Here is a 21314-nt window from a genome sequence, read left to right as displayed (position 1 = left end):
ACTCACCTGTGGTCCTAAAGCACTGGCCTACCAGTACCCAACTTCCAACTTTTCCTGTTCAGGGCCTTGAACCACATAATCGGGAACTGGGATAGGGGTTAGGGAGGTGGCTCACCTGGGCAATCTGATCTGAAACAATAATCAGAGCCTCTTCAAAAATGGATGTAAATGAGAACAGTGCTGTTTCAGTAAGACGTTTGGATAGTTTGGCTCACAGAGCAAGGGTCACCTTCTGTCCCAACAGGAAGGAGTCCAAGCGTATCTTGATACTCCTCCCAACTTTTTTCTCAGATTCAATGTATTTTTTTTTTCCAATTTCTTGGATTCTGGCATAGCTGATACCTGGACATCCTGCTTCCTCCTCTTTCCAGGCAGTGTCTTGGACTCCTATTTCCTCCCCCCAACACCTTATCTGGTGCCTTGCTCCCCTGGTGCCCCACCCCTTACTAAGACTAAGACAGCTTATAACCAAACCCAAACATTTATTGAGAAAAAAAAGTTGCCAGGGAGTGGGGTGATCAAGTGATGTGGGGAAGGAGGCAATGTTTAGGGTGGGGGAGCACAGATTGCCCTGGGCTTTCTGGGAGGTCAGGCTGCTGCTTCGGAACACAAACCCCAGCCCCAGCTGGGTGTTCAGATTCCCCAAGATACCCTTTCTTTAATACAATTCCAACTTCAGGAAACACGTGTGTGATGGGTATCTGGTGTGTGTGTGTCCCTCTCTGATGGAGAGTGGGGAATACAAAGGAGGTCACTTTTGTCCCAGAGTGGGGAAGTGGGTCTGGGAATCAACCATTGTGGCAGAACAGGACACCATCTCCCCAAATCCAACTCTTGGCGATGGGAAGAACAGCCCAGTTTCAAAACAGGTAACACAAATGAACAGGAATGGCTTGGGACAGTGTGTGGGCAGGAAAAAGGCAGCTAGCTCTGAGGGGTGAGAACAATTCCCAGGAGAAGAAATTTTGTGGGGAAGGCCCCCAGAAGTCACTGGATCTGGGGTCAGGAACTGAGGGAGGGTAAGGACCCAAGGTCAGCAATCAGTTCTGGGTGGGGGTCCAGGCGGGCCAGGCGACTCTGCTCCAGGGCAATGGCCTCTGCTGAGTGCTTGCATTTCTCAGAGCCACATTGACAGGTGAAATACTTGCTCTTAATGTCCCAGAACCGGTCACCATAGTCAAACCTGGCAGGAAGGTCAGAAGAACTTGGGATCCAGATCTCAGAAAGTTATCTGCCCACCTCCCAACCCCAGATTCCATCCTCTTCAACTATTTTTCAGGGACTCAACCTCTGGCCAACTAGGCCCAAGCCTCATATTAAACCCAGCCCAAGACTGGAGACAGGGACAAATGCAAACCTTTAGGGGGTAAGGAGTGGGCTAGAACAGGGTGCCCTTTGCCAGTCACCTGGGGGATTCTGAAATAATGTCAGAGTACCCGAGGAATTCTCCAAGGGTGGGCTAGGAGAGAGGTCACTAGGGTCATAGCATCGTGTGATTTAGAATTCAAAAGGACCTTAGAGAGAATTTAGTCCAGGGATTCTTAAGTTGTTTTGTGTCACAGGCAGCTGACAATCTATCTTTGGAAGCAAAGTATTACCATGGGTCTGTTGCCTATGTTCATAATTGAAAGAGGTGCTAAATTTCAGTTATTGGTTAAGTGAAGATAAAGATGTAATTTTCTTACCCATCCAAGTTCACCTATCTGCAGACCCCACAGGTTAAAAACCCCAAGTCTAGCCCTAACTCCTCATTTTAGAGCTAACGTATAATTAAAAGGATGTGACAACTCTCCCAAGGTCACACAAGTAGACAGGTGTCAGTTTGGGATTTAGATGCTCCCCCTGGAACCCAGGCCTCCTGGGCCCCCTATTTCTCAGCTCTCCCTAGACTCTTTAGGGACTCCACCTTATTGAAGATCCAAGTGCCTGCCCTTCCAGCCACCACAGGAAACCCTCATGCCCCTCTCACCCTAGCTCCTCGCCAGTCCGGATGTCTCGAGAACTGAAGAAGGCGATTCGGGGGAACCTGAGGTCTTGGTGCAGCATGAAGACTCGAACGGGGATGATGTTAGGGTCACACAAATGATTGATAAAACGGCTGATGTTGCCATAGTACCGAGCATCAATGCAGTATACCTCTCCATCCTGGAGAAAATGTGGACTGGTTACCCCCCCAATCACACATGTTGCTAGACTAGGCCCCAATCTCAGCATAGTTACTAATGCTGTATGAACTCTTGCTAATCCAACTCAAGATTTAAGGGAAACATTGGAGAGGAAATAGTCCTCCCCCCTCATCCCAACCTACTCACTTTATTGTCCAGGTCAAAGAGGTAAGAGTCGTCTTCTCGAACATCTGCCTCAGCATCAGAGATCAGCTCCCCAACATACCTAATCCAGTGGGGGGGGGGGAAGAGAGGAGTTCTGAGAGGGATACAGAGGAGGGTTGTCCAGAGGCCCCCTTATACTACACACTCTAATCCTCACCCCCTAAGCTTCTGCCACTTATTCTTGCACTACCCTTTTCTATCTCCAAAGAACACTGTCCCTACCCCACACCATCCTCATCCATGCAGTCATCTAGGTACTAGCTACTACTAGGAGTCCAGAAGAGGAGATCATTGTGGGATGTAATTGGGGACATTTACGTTGAGCCATTAAAATGAATAATATTGGGGGACAGCTAGTTGGCACAGTAGATAGAGCACTGGCCCTGGAGTCAGGAAGACCTGAGTTCAAATCTGGCCTCAGACACTTAATACTAGCTGTGTGACCCTGGGCAAGTCACTTAACCCCAATTACCTCACCCCCCCCCCAAAATGAATAATATTGGATAGGTGTAGGTGAACTGGGAGGGCATTTCACGTAGGGTAAATGTTAGCCAAGGCTTATAACATAGGATACAAGTTACCTTTTTTTTTTTTGAGGGGCAATGGGGGTTAACTGACTTGCCCAGGGTCACACAGCTAGTAAGTGTAGAGTGTCTGTGGCCAAATCTGAACTCAGGTCCTCCTGAATCCAGGGCTGGTGCTTTATCCACTGCATCATCCAGCAGCCTCCCAAGTTGCCTAATCTTATATCCATCTTCTGTCTCCATTCATTCCCACTGCCATCATCCTACTTACTGGTCAGTCAGTAAACATTTATTAAGTGCCTACTATGTGCCAAGTGGTGTGCTGGGGATATGCAGAAAGGCAAAAAGATGTCCTTGCCTTTAAGAAGCTCATGATTTAAGGGACCTCATGATCACCAGCCTAGACAACTTCAATAGCCTGCTAAAGCCTCTATTTTTTTTCTCAGTCCTCCAAGCCACTTGCTACCAGAATATTTATAACATACAGATGTGGTCAAAAGCTTCCAAGGGCCCCTTACTGCTTAAAGAATTAAATTTAAATTCCTTGTTTGGCATTCAGTGAGTATATTTTAAGCTCACTGCAGGAGTAAGGTGTGCTTCATTCTTCACACAAGTATCCCTAGAAGTTAGCAGCATCGTGCCAGGCCTATGCCTTAATGAACACAGGTTGGATGCCTGATCAAAGTCTTTCATGATCTGGTACCACCCCCTCCCTTTATAGCCCTGGCTCACATTAGCCCCATCTCCATCCTACCTTTCCCATGTTCCCAGAATTGCTCTCTGGCCCCACATCCTGCTATCATACTTTTGCTCATGCTATTTCCTACAAAAAGAAATGTTCTCCTTCCACTAATAGACTTTCCCTACTCAATTTTTTTTTTGGATTTTATGATTTTATGGGAGTGGGAAACCTCCTTAGCACCATATGGTCTTAACAGAGTTGCCTGGGGGCAATGACTTGCCCGGGGGTTTTAAGGCCACTAAGTTCTCACTAAACTGCACTGATGAGCTTTTACTCATCTTTTATTTTAAATTTTACTTTATTTTCTCAGTTTATATTCTCTCTCCCATTGGGGGGATAAAAGAAAGAAAAGCAAAACCCTTGTAACAAATAGTTATAGTAAAAAAAAAAAACAAATCGAACTGGCCATATCCAAAAGTACATATCTCATTCTGCGTCCTGAATCTATCACTTGTCAATACTGACTTATCCTTTCAACTGAAATGCTACTACCTTCCATGAAGCCTTCCTTCCTTGATCAACTTGGTCAGTAACCCTAAACAACACTTCTTCAATAAATATTAGAATAATTAGAATTAGTGTATATAATACATACACACACACACACAATTAGAATTCTGTATCTGTGCATTATATCCTTGCCAGACTTTAGAATTCATGAAGGATTGGACTGTATCCTATCTCCCCACACTTACCTAGCACAGTGCTTGGGACATAGTAGGTGTGGAATAGATGTTAATTGAATTTGGTGTTTGAATAGAGTTAGAACAAGGAAGTAGAACAAGGGGGAGCTTAAATATGGGGGTGGGGGTGGAATGAAGATTTTTTAAAGGGCCAATGAATGTGGTGATTAAGATTATTGGTGACCTCTGTGAGAATGGTTTTGGTTTTCAGGTAGGGGGGGTAAAAGCCAGGCTCCAGGTGGTTAAGCAGAGTGAGGCATGATAAAATGGAAGCACTGGCCATAAAGATGACTCTCTGGAGAAGCTGGAATGTTAAATGAGGGGATGGGGTGAAGCCAAGATGGTGGAGTAGCAGGAAGTAAGGCAGTTGAGCGCCTGTCTACAACTCCCCCAAACAGATCTATAAAGTTCACCAGCCTGAATCCTGATGGAAAAATCCAGAAAAATTCACAGTGAGTTCTTCATCTGGCCCAGGTCAGCATAGGGAGACAGAGTGATCTCCAGACACTGGGAACAGGGACAGGGCAGAAGCACCTGGCACACATGGAAAACTCCAGTGCTCAGAGACAGACTGTATACCACCACAAAAGGAGATCGAACACCCATACTGGGGCACTGTAACAGGGACAAGTGCCAACTGTCAGCTTTGTTGGGCCAGCCCAGACTTCCCTTCCAGATGTGTGGCAGAGCCCAGCCCTAACATTAAGTCCAAAGTCAGGAGGTGGGCTAGGAGAATGAACAAACAAAAAAAGAACCCCACCAGAGATGAAGAAAGAGTTCAAAGTATTTTTATAAATGGAATGAAAATGCTTGAGGGAAAAAAAATTGAAGAGGAAACAAGAGCTATGGAAAAAAGAATCAGAAAGGGAATTAACAGCCTGTCAAAAGAAGTGCAAAACCTCTCCCAAACAACAAACTCCCTGAAAATTTGAATGGACCAAACAGAAGCCAATGACTTCATGAGGCAATGAGAAATATTAAAACAAAGTCAAAAGACTGAAAAAAATGGAAGAAAATGCAAAGTGTCTCAGCAAAATCAACTGATCTGGAAAATAGATCAAGAAAAAAACTGAAGAATCATTGGATTATATGAACACTATGGCCAAAAAAGGACACAGACAGCCTATTTAAAGAAATCTTAAAATTGCTTATATATCTTAGAATCAAAGAGTAAAATGAAATAGAAAGAATCCATCAGTCATCTCCTGAAAGAAAGACCAAAATGAAAACTGCTAGGAACCTTATAGGGTCAAAGAAAAAATACTGGAAGCAGTCAGAAAAGAAATAATTGAAAATACTGAGGAGCCACAGTCAGAATCACATATAATTTTAGCAGCTATCACTATAAGGCAGCAAACTTGGAATATAATATTCCAGAAGGCAAAAGTTATGGGTTTACAGCCAAGAATAACTTACTCAGAAAACAGTAAAATCCTACAGGGGGAAAAAAATGACACCTTTAAGAAAAGAGATTTCTAAGCATTTCTTTTTGTTTTGTTTTGGTTTTGTTTTTTTTGGTGAGGCAATTGGGGTTAAGTGACTTGCCCAGGGTCACACAGCTAGTAAGTGTTAAGTGTCTGAGGTCACATTTGAACTCAGGTCCTCCTGAATCCAGGACCAGTGCTCTAAGCATTCCTAATGAAAAGACCAGAGCTGCAGAGAAACCCATTAGTTCAAACATAAGAGTGAAGAGAAGCATAAAAAGATAAAATGCTTACATTCAAATATGGGTAGGTGATCCACCCTCCCCTCCCCCCATCATCAGGAAGTACAATCAGCTATGGCCTGGGAGTGGCTCTTTTATGTCTTGATGATCTTAAGTACTGAAAGAATGGGGAAAATGAATACACTGGGGGAGAAGGGAAAGGAAGGTTAGGGAAATATCTCATAATCAGGCTGCACAGGTAGACATCTATACATAAAAGGAAGAGGGGACGGGGAATGGCTGACACTTGAACCTTACTGTCATCTGAACTGATCAAAAGAAACAAGAATACGCACAGCTGAGTACAAAAATGCATCTTGCTCAGAGGGGAGAGTAATTAGAGGGAGTGTAGATTAAGTGGGGGATAAGTCTTTAGCACAATAACTTCAGAGGATATACAATATTTATAACTTTTTTTGAGGTGGGAAAGGACAGGAATGAGGGAGTGCCCACAAATTATGATATATAAAGAATACTACAGTGTGAATTCTTATCAGCATAAAAACCATCCAGGATTCCAGAGGACTAATGAGGAAACATGCTAACTACCTCTAGATACGGAGGTGAATAACTTAGAATGCAGAATGAGACGAGTATTTTTTTGGACATGGCCAATGTCTGTTTGTTTTGATTGACTATACATGTTTGTAATGGATTTTGTTTTTTTCAAGTTCTAAATTGGGGGAAGAGGGAATTGAGGTGGGAGGGTGAGAAGACGGATCTTGACTGATTAAAACAAATAAAAAAATTTTTAAAGAGAAAAGAAACAGAGCAGTAGTTTGAAAATGCTATTCAAATATTTTGAAAAGGGGAAGAGGGGAAGACTCAAACCTGCGACTGAAGACAGAGAGCATGACTGAAGTGCCAAGGTCCAGAAAGAATTAGGTAGGAGTAGGGGATCATGAGGTAGGATAGGGAGGGTCCTATCAGAGGATAGGACCATGAGTGTAGATAGACAGATTAAACTTGGAAAAGAGGAAGACGTCTTTCTCTTTTCCTGAGATAGCTGAGGGTGGGGGAAGAGATATGGGGTGGCAAGTTAGGAAGGTGAGGCACCTCAGAATAGGATGATTTTTTTTTTTCTTGTGGGGCAATGGGGGTTAAGTGACTTGCCCAGGGTCACACAGCTATTAAGTGTCAAGTGTCTGAGGCCAGATTTGAACTCAGGTACTCCTGAATCCAGGGCTGGTGCTTTATCCACTGCGCCACCTAGCTGCCCCAGAATAGGATTTTGACTGTCTTATTCACAGTGGGCAGGTTTCTCCTAGAGATGTCTACATTTAGACATATAGTTAAGAGAAGGGGTTCTTATTTGGAATTTGAAGACCTGAGTTCAAATTCCAACACGGCCCTTATTGTTTTTGTGACTGACAAAGTCGCTTAATCTCTGAGCCTGGTTCCTTATCTGTCCAATTAGGGGTTTGGGATTAGATGACCTCTGAGGCCACTTTCTCCTTTATCTAAATCGAGGATCGAAGTTCAATTTTTTTCATCTAGGCCTGTGATTTCACTGGTGTGGGGAATGCCTTTTGTGAAAAAATTTTCCACCAGATTCTCTAGTTTAGTTTTCTAAATGGTGTCTGAGGGCACTGAGAAGTTTAAGTGATTTGTTCAGGGTCACAAAGTTAGATGTGTCAAGGGGTATGACTTGAAGGCAGGCCAACTTGACTCAAGTTTGGCCTTCTATCCTCACATCAGAACGCCTCTCCTTTTGACTCCACCAAGAAGTCCCAGTCCTTGTCCTCCTCAAACCCTTCCATGCTCCCTTGTGGGCAGGCCCCAGCAAACTCACTCGCAGATGAAGGTACCCTGGGGAATAGTCTGCAATGCACGGACACCCCAACCCATCTTGGCAGTACGGTAGAGCTGTAGCCGAACCCTGGAGGGTGGGGAGAAGGTAGAAGAGATGGAATGCTGTTACAGGGGATGGACAGGGTGACATCCAAGGAAAAGACAGACAGAGGATCCTAAATTTAGAGCTGGAAGGAACCTCAGGGGCTTATCTAGAGTATCACCTCTGTCAGTAACAGATGAAGAAAACAGGGGCCCAGAAAAGTTAAGAAACCTTGAGGTCACTCAGAAACAAATTCCACTCAAGAGGTGGGATTTGAACCCAGGTCCCGAATTTCAAAATCCAGTACTCTTTCTATTGTACCTCTCAGTGGGACATCCCAGGGTGAGAAATATGGGCAAGGGTCAGTGTCAGCTGGGGAATGGGGAGGGAAGAGAGGACCAAAGGGAGCCCCACTACCCACACTTCACTGAAGAAAAGGGGCTAAAACTACTACAGTAGGGAATTAAGGCTGGGTCCACAAGGGTCCAGTGGAAGTGGGAGGCTAAGAGGCAGATGTCCTCACTTGATACCACTCTGTACCACTCGATTCTTGCAGCTTCTCCAGCAGGCACAGGCCTGGTTACACTCAAAGATCAGGGGGGGCTCAATCTTATTAAACTCCTGAAGCAGACGGCCATCCTGGGTCCAGAGGAAAAGGGGAGGGAGAGGTGAGAAGAGACAGTGGCATTTAGGGGACACCACTTGCTATTCCTTGTCTCAAAAGCTCCCTTCTTTGGTCCCGTCCCATCCCATGAGAAGAGGCTAGTTGAGGGAGGAGGAGGAAGGCATGATCATACAGGAAACAGGACAAACAAAGGGTCATTTGGAGATTATTTGCATATACCAACACAAATGGTACAGTCACTTTCTTGGCAGTTTCCCAAGAAATGTTTTCTGTTGCCCTTGGTTTGGGATCGGGGGAGGGGAGAGAGGAGCACCATGAAGGGAAGACTTCTTCCTCTGGGAGCCCCTCTCTGTCCTCCCTATCTCTTCCTCCTTGGGCAGGGACAGAAAATGAATGCTGGCAGTTGGGAGGACAAATCCTCCCTCTGACATAAGGCCTCTTTAGGAAAAGGGAGTTGTTGAATGGAAAACGAGGGACTTGGGAAGCTCACTCACCTTGTCATACCAGCACCGTATACTGAGTTGGCCACAGAGACAGTTGGAGCTCGAGCAGTCATCCACACAGGTGCAGTGCTAGGGAGTGAGGACACCGGGGTCATATAGTCTAAGCCCCAGGACCCAGGAGGGTATCCTGCCCTCCAGCCTCCAGAACGCTCCCCCCTCCCATGGCCCAGAGCCCTCACTCTGTTAGGGATCATCAGGCTGTTGTCTACATGGGATGGGAACAGCACCTTGGGTAGAGCTACCAGGGTGGACTTGGCAGTGGGACTGGGCTAGGAGGGTGTGCTCTGACCTTACTGGAGGTGAATCAGGATGTCAAGAGGTCTGGGGGGCTCTTCCCACCCCACTTACCTGCAGGTGTGTGATGTTTCGGTCAATATTCATAGTTGAAGTTTCACAGTTCTCAGAGATATATTTGTAATCTTCCGGGCACGGTTCCCCATCCACCCCATTGACACAGGGGATTGGCACGTTCTCATAACCTCGAGCTACATCTCTAGGGGGAAGAGAAGCAATATGGTTGAGGGGATGAGACCCCCAGGCCTTGGGGGGGGGTTGGGCAATTAAATGGGCATGGGACTCTGGGAACCCCCACCTGCAAATGATCTTTTCTGTCCGTAGTACTCGATTACCCACACCAAGACGAAGCTTTCGGTTGAGCTGCAGGGCCACCCAGACATCTGAGCGCTCAGGGGTCAGGTCCCATGCTGTATCTCCTTCTTTGTTCCGCAATTCTGGATCTGCGCCCCGGGATAGGAAAAGCCTGAAGAGGTAGAATACGGAAAACAGTGATGAATATGTGGTGGAGGAGCCAATGACAGTGGCAGGGAGAAGACACAGGAGAGGCATGGACAGAAGGTAAGAGAGGAGGGAGGACTGGGGAGCCCAGGGCACAAGCTTTGGGGTATGGGAGCTGCTCACAGCACACAGTCGTGGTAGCTCTCTCGAGCAGCGATGTGCAACGGTGTGTCTCCGTGATAGTTGACCGCATGGAGGTCACAGCGGGCATTCAGTAGGACCTCAGCAATAGCAGCACTGCCTGTGAAGGATGCCCAGTGCAAACAGATGTTCTCTTCCTGAGGGTAAGGGAAAGATACAGGAGTTGGGTCAGGATATCTGGTCCTTGAGGCTCAGTTAAAGTAAAAAAAACAATGATCAATCACATGTTAGGCACTGGGGAAGTTGCAAAGATTAAATAAGACATGGCTCCTGCCATCGCTGGGGGCTTATGGTGTTATATAGGGATATGACATGGATAAGGGTAAAAATGATACACGATATCATATGAATAAATCGGAAAGGTACAAAATGAAGAAATGTGAGATACCGAAGGATTCCAAGGTATCTCACCCCACCTTCCTTCACCACATGTTGTCTCTTACATTGTCAGTAAGGGTGACATCTGCTCCTCGGGTCAGTAGCATTCGGATAACTTCAATATGTTTATGTTCGGCTGCCCAAATAATGGGTGTCCAGCCCCCATTATCCTGAAGGTGTAAAAGGAGAGAAGTGAGGGTTGGGGCTCACAGGCAGGTCTTCTCTAGCTGTATCTAGTAAAAAGGGAGGCATGGGATTCCCCTTCTCTCCAACAGAGAGAGAGAGAGAGAGGCACACACACAAACAGGGAGGGATATGGAGAGAAGAGGCAGAGAGATACATGGAAGAGAAACAATATAGAGGAGGCAGAGAGCAGCAAATACATAAAAGAACACAGGGAAGGTGGGAGAGACGTATGGGTTGGAGATGGAGCTTAGGCACTAAATGGCACCAGAGGAGAGACAGTGACAGGCAAAGACAGAGAACAAGTCCCCACTATGCAGGGAGAAACAGAGACAAAGAAGAAGAGAGATGGAAGAATCAATGAAAAAAGGTGACGGGGAAGAGGCAGAGACTGGAGACATAGAAACATGAAATTCTAAAAGACAGAGATGAATGGGATGGGAGGGGGTATGGGGAACAGAGGCAAGGGCACTGACCTGAGCATTTACATCTACTTGGCCTGTGCTGAGCAGCAGGCTGACCATCTCCAGGTTGCCAATCTTCGCTGCGTGGTGAAGACAAGTAGAACCATCTTCCTCCTGCCAAGACACAGACCTTCAATCCTCCAAGCCAGGGGGCTTAACCATTTTTTTTTTTTGGGGGGGGCGAGGGGGTGGGAGGGTGGGGAAAGCAGGGAGGAGGTAGGGAAGACATGACCCCCTCTGGCAGCCCAGTAAAACCCATGGAGTCCTCAGAATGTTTTTAAATATTTAAAGGAAATGGTCAATTTCAGTTAGGGGCTACTAAAAATAAAGATGCATTTTTTTTTCCTCATCCAAGTTTACTGAGCTCTTGCCCCCAAGGGACACACATAAGCTACCTCCTGCTCATTCTCCTTCACCTTAGCTATAAAGCCCTTGCCACCCCTCCCACTACTTCACCCAGACCAGCTCAGCTGTGCCCACCAGCCAGCTGAGGCTCCTGGGCTGCTGCCCCCACCTTGCTATAGACACAGCCTCCTCGCTGCACCATGTACCGAGCAGCCTCCACATGGTTGTTGGCCACAGCCTCCATCAGAGGGGTCCGCTGAAGCTTATCCACAGCATTGATATTTGCTCCAGCCTGACAAATAGGAAAAAGGGTTAGTCAGTCAGTCACTCACTCAGTCAGTCAGTCAACAAACCTCAAGAGAACAATGATTATATGCCAGGCACATACAAAGAATACAAAGAAAGACAAAAATAGGGTCCCTTCCTGAAGGAGCTTCTATTCTAATGGGGGTGGGGGGAGAAGAAGACATGCAAATAACTAGGTACATCCTGGCTATGTACCAGGTAGATGCAAGGTCATCTCAGAAGGGAGGAATTAGCATCTGGTAGGACCAGGAAGTGCATCCTGTACAAGGACTGTCTTTTTTCCTTTTTTTTTGTGGGGTAATGATGGTCAGGTGACTTGCCCAGGGTCACACAGCTAGTGTTAAGTGTCATAGGCTGGAGTTGGTCCGCCTGAATCCAGGGCCAGTGCTTTATGCACTGCGCCACCTAGCTGCCCCCTGAGCTGAGTCTTAAAGGAAGCCGGGGAAGCTAAGAGGTGGAGGTGATGGGGCAGAGTGTTCTGTAGGTAGGCAAGAGTCAGTGCAAAGCCATGGAATGATGAGCTGGAGCTGGGATGTGTGAGGAGCAGCACTTTGAGACAGCACGACTGGATCACATGGAGGGTGGGAGGGAGTACAGTGCACGAAGGAACCACAGATAGAAAGGGGCCAGAGTGGGGAATGGCTGTAAATGGGAGGACAGGAGACCTTAGAGTTGATCCTGGAGCTACTGAGGGGACACGGTCAGAGCTGTGGCTCAGGAAGATTGACAAAGGGGAGAGAGTGGGAGGAAAGGGCCTGGAACCTAAATTCGAGAGTCAAGGAGTGCTAGATTCTGAAGGCCTGGCCTGCTCTTACCTGCAGGAGCACATGGCAGATCTCAACGGAGCCTTTCTGTGCAGCCGCATGCAGAGGTGTGCGTTTGCTCTGCTGGTCACTTTGGAAATTGGGATCCAGGTTGTCCACTATTGGGGGAAGGGGGAGGGGATAAAGAGTGTCACTCACAGAGAGAGACTGAGGGACAGGGACAAATGGACAGAGAGAGAACCCTGGGCTGGGGTGGATACTCACAGAGCATCAGGACCACCTTCTGCAGCTCCCCTTGTTTCACGGACAGGTACAACTGACGGGGATGGAAGCGAAGCTTCTTCCTCCTGCCAGGGGAGGAGGGAGGAAGGGGATGGAACAGGGAGACTTAAGAGCTCAAACACTGAACACATGCCCTCATCAGATGCCTTTTCCTTCAGACACCATCTCTTTACTCATCCCTAAAGTCTGAGTCTACTAAAAAAAGATGCCCTCTCCCTTTGGAGGCCCAGTTATCTGTCCACTCTCCAGCCATTAGTTTCTCTCACCTCTCAGACTCCTGGATGACAAGTGCTTTTTCCAGGGCTTCCCGGCCTGGCCCAGCCCCTAGACCTACAGCTGAGAGGATATTGCCATTGGGCAATGCCAAGGAAGGGCCTGAGCTGTCAATGGTATCAGCCAGTGGGTCGCAGAGGGGGCGCCTTGGTTCTCCATGACCCCGCATCCTGGCACTGAGGAAACAGAAGAGGTGTGGGGAGAGGGGCTCTTTTGTCCTGGGCAGGGAAAAAAAGACTAGGGAAAGGGAAAAGACTCTCATATCCCAGAAAAAGGATGAGAAGGAAGGAAGAAAAGCAGGAAAGAAAGAAAGACTGGGAGGGAAAGAAGAAGGGAAAAGGAGAAGGAAAGAAATGGGACAGCAGAAAAGGCAGAGGAAGGGGTAAAGAGAGGAGGGAAAGGGAGCACAGAAAGGTAATGGAAGGTATGAAAAGGACAAGGGCAGGGAATGGGGAGAGCAAAGTAGGAGAGCGTGAGATAAAGAGGTAAGAGTATAAAGAGGTAAGTAGAAATGGAAATGAAGGATAGTGAAGGAAGTGAAGAAGAGCCTACAAAGGGAGAGGGCTCTTCTTTTCTGGGGGGGAGGGGTACCTGGGCTGGGAAGTGTCGGCCCGTCCAGGGGCATCCTGGGCAGGGGGTGGGGGGACAGGAGCAGCAGTGCCAGGAGGTGGGGCCACCCCATCACTCCGGGCAATTGTCACCTCCTGGGCCTCAGAAGCGTCCTCCCCACAGTGGGGGCAGAAAACCATCCCATTCAGCTGGGACACGCAGGCTTTGTGGAAGCGATGGGCCACTCGGAAATCAGGGTGACACTCCAAGAATGTGCCCTTGTTGGGGGGGGGATTGGGGGCAATGGTATTAGGACCCAAATAAATGACCCAGCTTCACGGTTCCCTCCAAGTCCTCCCTCCCCATGGAGGTTGTTTGCCCAGCAACCTCCCTCCCCTATCCCATCCTGGGCATTTGCATAGCCCTACCAATATCCCTCCTCACCGCTGTGCAAAAATAGCCACAGCCTGGGCAGCAGTGATGCTTGACCATCCGGGCTCGATGGGTCTCGCAAAGGACCATCAGAGCTACTCTGCTTGAAGGCCTCATTGTTTCCCGCTTTTGGATCCCTGCACTGCAGCCTGACAGCTGGGATGATGGGGGTGGGGTGGGGATAGGGGGTTAGGAAAGGAGCCACAGAAGAAAGAAGACAAGGGAAGGTAAGGCTAAGAAGCGGCAAAGACAAGTTGACATTCCCATTCTCTTTCTGTTACTCTTCCCCACTTGTCCCCCAGCCCACCCACACTCCCTATTCTTCCATCCACTTGACATCCACCAAACCTCACAGTTAGAAGGGACCTTAAGGGTCTAACTCATACTAGATGATATCTGATGACATCCCCCCCCCCCCCCATTTTTCCTTCTGGACTCTGAGTCCAGACCCTACCTCTCCATCCACACTCTCTGTGGCCATGCATTTGTGACCAGCCCTCTCGCTGATCCGGTCAATCTTTGGAGCCTCCATTCGACAGCTGCACAGGGGTAACTCCTCAAATCCCCGCTCTGTCTCCAGGGACGATGTGTCATTGGACACTCCTTGGGGCAAGGGGATGCAGAAAGAGGAAAGTCACATGGAGACCCGGACACCAAGTTCCTTCACCTTATTGGCTGGTTTTCTCATCTAATTAGGACCACTGATTGTAACCAATAGATCAAAATTGCTCCTAACCCCATCCCTTCCAACAACAGGAAGCCCCTTCTGCCACCACTGGTTATGTTGGGCTCTCTAGTGTCCTCCCACAGGTGAGTTATTATTCTTATCCTCAGCTCCTCCCACCCAAGGTTCCCCAAATCAGCTCCTCCATTTCCCCAATTACCAGCATGGTTGGGAGAAAGGTTCCCCTCACTGGGTAGTTCCAGGGATCCCAGAGGCACCTCTATGTATTCACTGGGGCCAGAGGGACCAACACCATTCACCCCTAATATAGAGAGCAAAAAATGAAAAGTTGGGGGAAACTGAAGCTGGCATGCTTAAAAAGGGAGAACAACGATCTAGACATCTGTTGCCTTAGGGGGCAGGAATTTAATCTGGATTATTACCCCGCTGTTCCTTGGCACGTGTTGTTTCCCGCTTTCGACGTTTTCTGGTGGGCTTCACCCAAGGACTGTCCTTCCGCCATTTCTTCTTGGCTTTTCGTCGACCACTAGAACCACTCTGATGAGGGGGAAGAATCGGAACCTGGGTATGCAGGCTTATCTTCTCTGTTCCTAAGCTTAGACCTCTTTTACAGACCCACATATTAGACCCTTACCCTATCGGACTGATTGCCAGACTCCTCATCCTCTTCCTCTTCTTCCTCCTCCTCTTCCTCCTCCTCCTCCTCTTCCTCCTCCTCCTCTTCTTCCTCTTCCTCCTCCTCCTCCTCCTCTTCTTCACTCAACTGCTCTGCCAAGACCTCTGCCTCAGACTAGAAAGGGAAAAGAGGATGGGTGACCCTCAGATCAAAGGTCTTGTCCTTTTGGTGATCTGGTGGGCAGTCTTACTGGCAGGCAGTACCCTCCCTTGGGGAGCTCTCAGCTGGACAGGAAAGGAAAAACTCAAGACAGAGACAGGACAGCTATGCCATCAGGGCTCAGGGAAGTGTGTGTAAACCTGCGTGTGTGTGTCTGTGTATGTGAAGGCAGTTTTGTGTCGTAAATCAGGGAAGCATCCCTGGTAGGAAAGTATTAAGTGATGGTTGGAAGAACAAGAGACAGGGTCAGCAGAGAAAAGATAAAGCACAAAGTGTTAGGAGTCATACTGAGCAGTGGGGCAGACTCTCTAAGGGCTCTAATGTATCATTAAAACTGACCAGAAGCTAGTGGTAGGGAGGTCACTTCACCCCACACCCAGATGCTCCTTACCTTACTGTCTGAGTCAATTCGCTCATCCACTGAATATGAATCATAGTACAAACTGAAGCCTTCTCCTACATCTGTATCCCAGTCCTCCATGGCTTCCTGGTTTTCCTTCTCCAGGGCCATGTCCTCAGACCCCCCAGCAGGCCCCAGCTCTTCCAACTGGGAAATAAAGAGTTTCCCTTCCATGAGGATTTCCTGATCCAATCAGCTAAAAGTGTTCTCTCCCTCCTTCCACATTTCTAGAATGATACTTGGCCAAGATATCTCCTTTGCCTTTGTCAACTTATATCTTATGATGTGGGTGTGTATAGATGGGTCAATCAACCAACCAACAAGCATGTACTAAGGGCTTACTAAGGTCCAGGCACTGTGCTGGGTGCTGAGAATACAAAGAAAGAAACAATCCCTAAAGGAACTTCTATTCCTCTTATCCTATCTGGAGGAAACATAGGTATGTGTACGTACACACACACACACACACACACACACACACACACACACACACAAAATACATGGCAGTCAAAAAGGAGGACACTAGCATTTAGGGAAATCAGGAAAGGTGAAGGTGGTGATTGAGCTGCATCTTGAAGTTCTATAAAGTGGAGTCGAGGGAACTGATTATAAAGCAAAGTAAGGAGATTGGAGATGGAGCGCCAAGTGTGAGAAGCAGAGAAAAGATCAGTCTGGCTGTATCAGAATGTGGAAAGGGAACCTCACTGCACATTATTGAAGGCGGGTTAGGGTCAGGTTATGAAGAACTTTAAGAACTAAAAAGAATGTCTTTTTGCCTAGAGGTAATATGGAGCCACAGGAGTTTACTGAGTAGAGGAGTGACATCACTCAGACTCCTTCTAGCACTCCTTCCTCCTTCATTCCTCTCTCACTGGATGAAGTGGCCTTATTCTTTACTGAGGTTAACCTGTTTACTTGTTCAGGTGATCCCATTCCATCCTGTCTCTTCCTACAGACTGCCCTCTCTGTCATGCCCACTCTTTCACTTCGATCTCTCCCTGACTACTGGCTCCTTTCCTCCTAACAACAAAAATGCCCATATCTCTCCCCTATCCTGAAAAAACCCTCACTTGATCTTTCTATCCCCATTATCATCCCATATCTCTTCTGCCCTTTGTGGTTAAACTCCTTGAAAAGGTCATCTATAATAGGTTCCTCCACTTTGTCTCCTCTCACTGTCTTCTCAACCCATTCAAATCCAACATCTGACCGTATCATTCCACCAAAGCTCCTATCTCCAAAGTTACTAATGATCTCTAAGTCGCCAAATCCAATGGCCTTTTCTTAGTCCTCATTGTCCTTGACTTCTCAGCAGCCTTTTGTTGATCACCTTTTCCTCCTTGATAGTCTCTTCTCTCTAAATTTTCAAGACACCATTTTCTCCTGGTTTTCATATCTATCTGGATCATCTTCCATTTCACACTCTCAGGTATCACTCAAGGTTCTGTCCTGGGGCCTCTTCTCTCTCTATACTCCTTCAAATGGTGATTAAATTAGCTCCCATAGATTTAATTACCATCTCTATGATTATGTCCTTCTCAAAGCTACCTATCCTGCCCCAATCTCTCTGCTGACTTCCAATCTCACATCTTCAACTATCTTTCAGACATCTCGAACTGGATGTCAAATAGACATTTTAAATTCGATACGTCCAAAATGGAACTCATTACATTTTCTCCAAACCACTCCTCCCCTTTCCAATTACTGTAGAGGGCATCAGACACACAACCTAGGAGTCATCCTGGGCTGCTCACTATCTCTCACCCTTCCCCCACCCACCATATCCAATCTGTTGCCAAGACCTATTAATTTCACCTTTGCAACAACTCTTGTAAATGCCCCTTTCTCTGACACTGTCACCACCTACAGGACCTCACTACCTCATGTCTAGACAATTATAACAGCCTGCTGCTGGGTCTGCCCGTCTCAAGTCTCTCCCTACTCCAATCCATCCTCCATTTAAGCCACTAACATGATTTTCCTCAAGTGTAGATCTGATCATGTCACTCCCTACCCCCGCCCCTCAATAAACTCCTGTGGCTCCCTATTGCCTCCAGATTCAAATACAAAATGCTCTGTTTGGCATTCAAAGCCTTTCATAACCTTACATGCCCTACTCTGAAACACATACTCTTTGATCCGGTCACACTGGCCTCCTGGCTGTTCTACAAACAAGACACTCCTATGTCTGGGCTCTGGGCATTTTCTCTGGCTGTTCCACAGGCTAAGACACTTTCCCTCCTCTGCTCTGTCCAATGACTGTCTTTGGTCCCTACTAAAATTCTAGCTTTTATTGGAAGCCTTACCCAACCCCTCTTAATTCTAGTGCCTTCCCTCCTGTTAATTACTTCCTATTTATCCTGTATATAGCTGGGTTTGTATATATTCGTAGGCATGTGGTCTCCCTCATTAGATTGTAAATTCCTTGAGACCAAGGACTATCTTGTGCCTCTTTTTATATCCCCAGCACTTAGCAGAGGGCCCGGCTTATAGCAGGAGCTAAATAAATGGTTACTGATTGATTGATGTAGTTAGATCTCCTGAACTGTAAATTTCTCAATGGAAGAAACTATCTTTCTTCTTTGTATCAACCAGTATACCTTGCCTATTTATAGAAGGTACCTAAGTGTGCTGAATATCAGGGACCTGCACTACCCAAGAGTCAGCACCTGTGCCCTCCCCAGACTTTGTCCAGCTGAGTAGATCCCTGAATTGTCCTACCAGCAAATCCCTTTTCTAAGGGACTAAAATATTCCAAACCCACACTTCTCTCTTTTCTTTCCACTCCTTTTTAGTACTTGTTTTCCCCTCAAAGAGGCTGTCATTCTGTTCTCAGCACCCCTATTGTCCCTTGATCCTGTCCCCGACCCAGCCTTACCAAGCCATGGGGTCCTCTCTTGTGGGGGCCTCCACTTCCCAAGTCCAGCTTCCTCCTTTTGGCAATGTCTGAAAGTAAAGAGATCAAGTAAGGTTTTTTTCTCCTCAAACCTCAGGAAGATTTTTAATGCCCCAAACCAAAGTGAACTGTGGTCCCAATGGTGTGGGTGAGAAAGAAGCTAGAATCTATGGTGGAAGGATGTACCTGTTCCCATATCGCCCACAGAGTGAAGATCATCACTCATTCGAAAATGTTGAACTTCAGGGGGGCGTTTTTCAGGGACTGGAGGCTAGGGAATACACAGAAAGGAAGATAAAACACCCCCCTTTGCTCCAGCTCCCTCTCCTTATGACAAGAGATACTTCTTCCCTTCCCTGCAGAGGCCCTTTACCTGTCCATTCCCTGGTTTGGACATGGTTTTTCGAGCTCGGTGGACCTTGGGCTTCCCTTCAGGGCTGGTGGGGATGGGGGTAGGGGTGGGGGTAGGGGCAGGCTCAGGCCCAGCTCCAGCCCCTTGTGCCCCAGGCATGCTCAACAGCCGCATGGCTAAACTCTGGACTGAGGGAGGTGATTTCCCGGCCCCTGTCATGGTAATCTTCGCCCGGCTTGGGCAGGCGCTGCCCCCTTTGCTGGGGGACGAGGGAAAGGACTTAGTGGCATGGCCTGGACGACATGGTTGGGAGAGAGAGGAGGGAAAACGGTATGACCTGAGAGCCCAGTTCTCCCTGCTCCTTGAATTTCCCAGTCTCAAGCCCTCCCAACCTCCTTACCTAACAACATCCTACCACTGTGGATGCCCTCATCTCCCTCTGGACTCTCTGGCTCATCACCAATGAGGGGTGTGGACCCCACTGGGGTGTCAGCACCCTCATCCCCTACAGTCACTGTGACTGAGGCAGGAGATGAGGGGCCAGTGGGTTCCACAGACTCTGGATGATCCTGGGGTGGGGTCTCCTCTCCAGGAGACTTATCTCCTGAGGAGCTAAGACCTGAAAAGATAAGAGAAAAGTTGGGGAGTGAGGAGGAGTGTCATGAATACCAAGCTCCCTGAGGCACAAAATAAAAAGGCTGGGGAACAGGATTCCTTCCAGGAAGGAAAGAGAAAAAGAATCTAGGGGAAAGGGTACCTTACCTTCCTGGCAGGTTATTGGAAAGGGTCCCTTCCAGATAGAAAAAAGAAAAGGCTACTGGGAACAAAACTGCTTTCTCGATAGGGAAGAGGGGGCTGGGGGGCAGAGATCCTATATACACTGCATGCTTACCTCTCTCTGCAGTTCCCCGAGGTTCTTTCTCCAGCAGCAGCGCCCCCCCCATCTCACCAGGGGCCTCCCCCTGCGAGGGGAGACAAGGGGTAGGGGGACTGGTCAACCCGGCTGGGGGCAGAGGAGCCCAGGACGCCTGGGTCCGGGCGGAAGAGAGCAGGCTTCGCCCCCTCCCCCGGCCCCGATGGGTTGCCCCTCGCCCTCTCCCTCGGCTCCCAGGTAGTGGCCCTCGCCCTCTCCCCCGGGCCCGAAGGGACCCCCTCCCCCTCGGTAGCCCCCGCATCCCGGGAGCAGAAAGGAGGGGAGGGGGCGTGGCCAACGCGCCCCGGCCCCGCCCCCTCCTCCCGGGTGCACGAGACGCTCCCCCTTTGTCCCCGGAGCCGCGGGGGCCCCGCGCGGCACCCCCCCCAGCGCCCACTCCCCCCCAGCTTGGCGGCCTGCCCCGCGCACCCCGTGCGCGTGCCCCTGGGACCCCGGCCCCATCCGCCCATTCGGGGGTGGCCAGCGGCTGCACGCGCACCTCCGTGCCCGCTTCCCCCGCCTCCCATCCCCTGGTCCCCTCCCCGGCCCCCGGCGCTGGCCCCCCGGCTTGTTGCAAGCCCGGCTCGGGCCCCCCGGCCCCGTTGCACCCCCGGAGCATTGCACGAGCGCGCGCTTCCCCCGGGCGCGCGCGCGGGCGGGCATGCACCCGCCTCCCCCCCCTCCCCTTCCGCACCTCGGCGGCCGCCGCCGCTGCAGCTCCCGCCGCCGCCGCCATAGCCGCTCGCGCGGGGGGCCCAGGAGGCGCGCGGCCGCCCGGGTCACGTGGGCCGGGGGGGATGGGGGATTTGTGGAAGGAGGGAGGAGGAAGAGAACCCTTAAAGGAGCCGTGGCCTATTCCATTGCCATTTTCCCGGAATAGAAGCCCGGAGGGTTGCTCAGGGTGCCTGGGAGGGGGCTGGCGGGGGCGCCTCGGAGGCCACTTCGATTTGGCGGCCCTGGCCTTCGCCATGGGGGGGCGAACGCGGGCGCTACGCCGGGGTGCTCGGACTGGGGGCGGGAGCCGCCGCCGCGGTGCGAGTCTATTGCCCAATAACCCCGGAGCTCAGGTCCTCAGGTCCGGGCGTCCCGGGAAGGGGCAGGACAGTGCCTCTGCCTCTGGTCTCCGTCTCGGCAGGAGCAGGAGAGAAGCCTTTGCCCCAGGAGGTGGGGATGGGGGTGCTCCGAGACGCTCCTCCCCTTTACCTAGGGCTTTTACTCCCGGCTTATTGTGAGTAACTAGGGCTTAATTAAAGACCACTCCAATCACGCCCCGGGCCGGCAGCGGGTCCCTCCTAGAACTCAATACAATCACAACTTCGCTAATGACATCACGACCAGAAGGAGCGCAGACACCGCTTTCTCAGGACCGACTGAC

General features: G+C 49.2%; 1 protein-coding gene across 6 annotated transcripts; it reads right to left on the bottom strand.

The window, feature by feature from the left end:
- Window positions 1–462: 462 nt before the first annotated feature.
- Window positions 463–21107, bottom strand: EHMT2 (euchromatic histone lysine methyltransferase 2). Of its 6 annotated transcripts, none has more exons than XM_044002854.1 (28): window positions 20634–21103; window positions 19919–19988; window positions 19427–19645; window positions 19048–19319; window positions 18861–18945; window positions 18657–18724; window positions 15770–15925; window positions 15178–15333; window positions 14966–15104; window positions 14743–14844; window positions 14313–14461; window positions 13871–14014; window positions 13469–13704; window positions 12871–13053; window positions 12587–12669; window positions 12374–12480; window positions 11422–11544; window positions 10920–11021; window positions 10326–10430; window positions 9865–10019; window positions 9539–9706; window positions 9295–9439; window positions 8938–9015; window positions 8342–8457; window positions 7777–7863; window positions 2313–2391; window positions 1970–2145; window positions 463–1183 (listed from the first exon to the last, which is right to left on the bottom strand). In XM_044002854.1, exons 1-28 carry the CDS (start codon window positions 20907–20909, stop codon window positions 1003–1005), a joined length of 3960 nt encoding a protein of 1319 aa, XP_043858789.1. In that variant the 5' UTR covers window positions 20910–21103; the 3' UTR covers window positions 463–1002. The 6 variants fall into 6 exon arrangements, 5 of the variants coding, with proteins under 5 accessions (XP_043858789.1, XP_043858790.1, XP_043858791.1 ...); XM_044002855.1 differs by having other exon boundaries at window positions 14966–15080; window positions 20634–20936; XM_044002856.1 differs by lacking the exon at window positions 15770–15925 and having other exon boundaries at window positions 20634–21104.
- Window positions 21108–21314: the final 207 nt, after the last annotated feature.

This window comes from Dromiciops gliroides, chromosome 4, assembly GCF_019393635.1.
Source record: "Dromiciops gliroides isolate mDroGli1 chromosome 4, mDroGli1.pri, whole genome shotgun sequence".
Taxonomy (NCBI): domain Eukaryota; kingdom Metazoa; phylum Chordata; class Mammalia; order Microbiotheria; family Microbiotheriidae; genus Dromiciops; species Dromiciops gliroides.
The sequence above is the reverse complement of the archived record's forward strand: the minus strand, read 5'-3'. Positions and strand labels throughout refer to the sequence as shown.

Excerpts from the sequence above, each read along its gene's own strand:
- EHMT2 (XM_044002854.1), bottom strand. The coding sequence starts at position 20,909 with ATGGCGAAGGCCAGGGCCGCCAAATCGAAGTGGCCTCCGAGGCGCCCC. Across the intron at positions 19,646-19,918 it reads TCGGGGAACTGCAGAGAGAG|GTCTTAGCTCCTCAGGAGAT; the intron begins GTAAGCATGCAG and ends TTATCTTTTCAG. Across the intron at positions 2,392-7,776 it reads CAGGGTACCTTCATCTGCGA|GTATGTTGGGGAGCTGATCT; the intron begins GTGAGTTTGCTG and ends CCACTGGATTAG.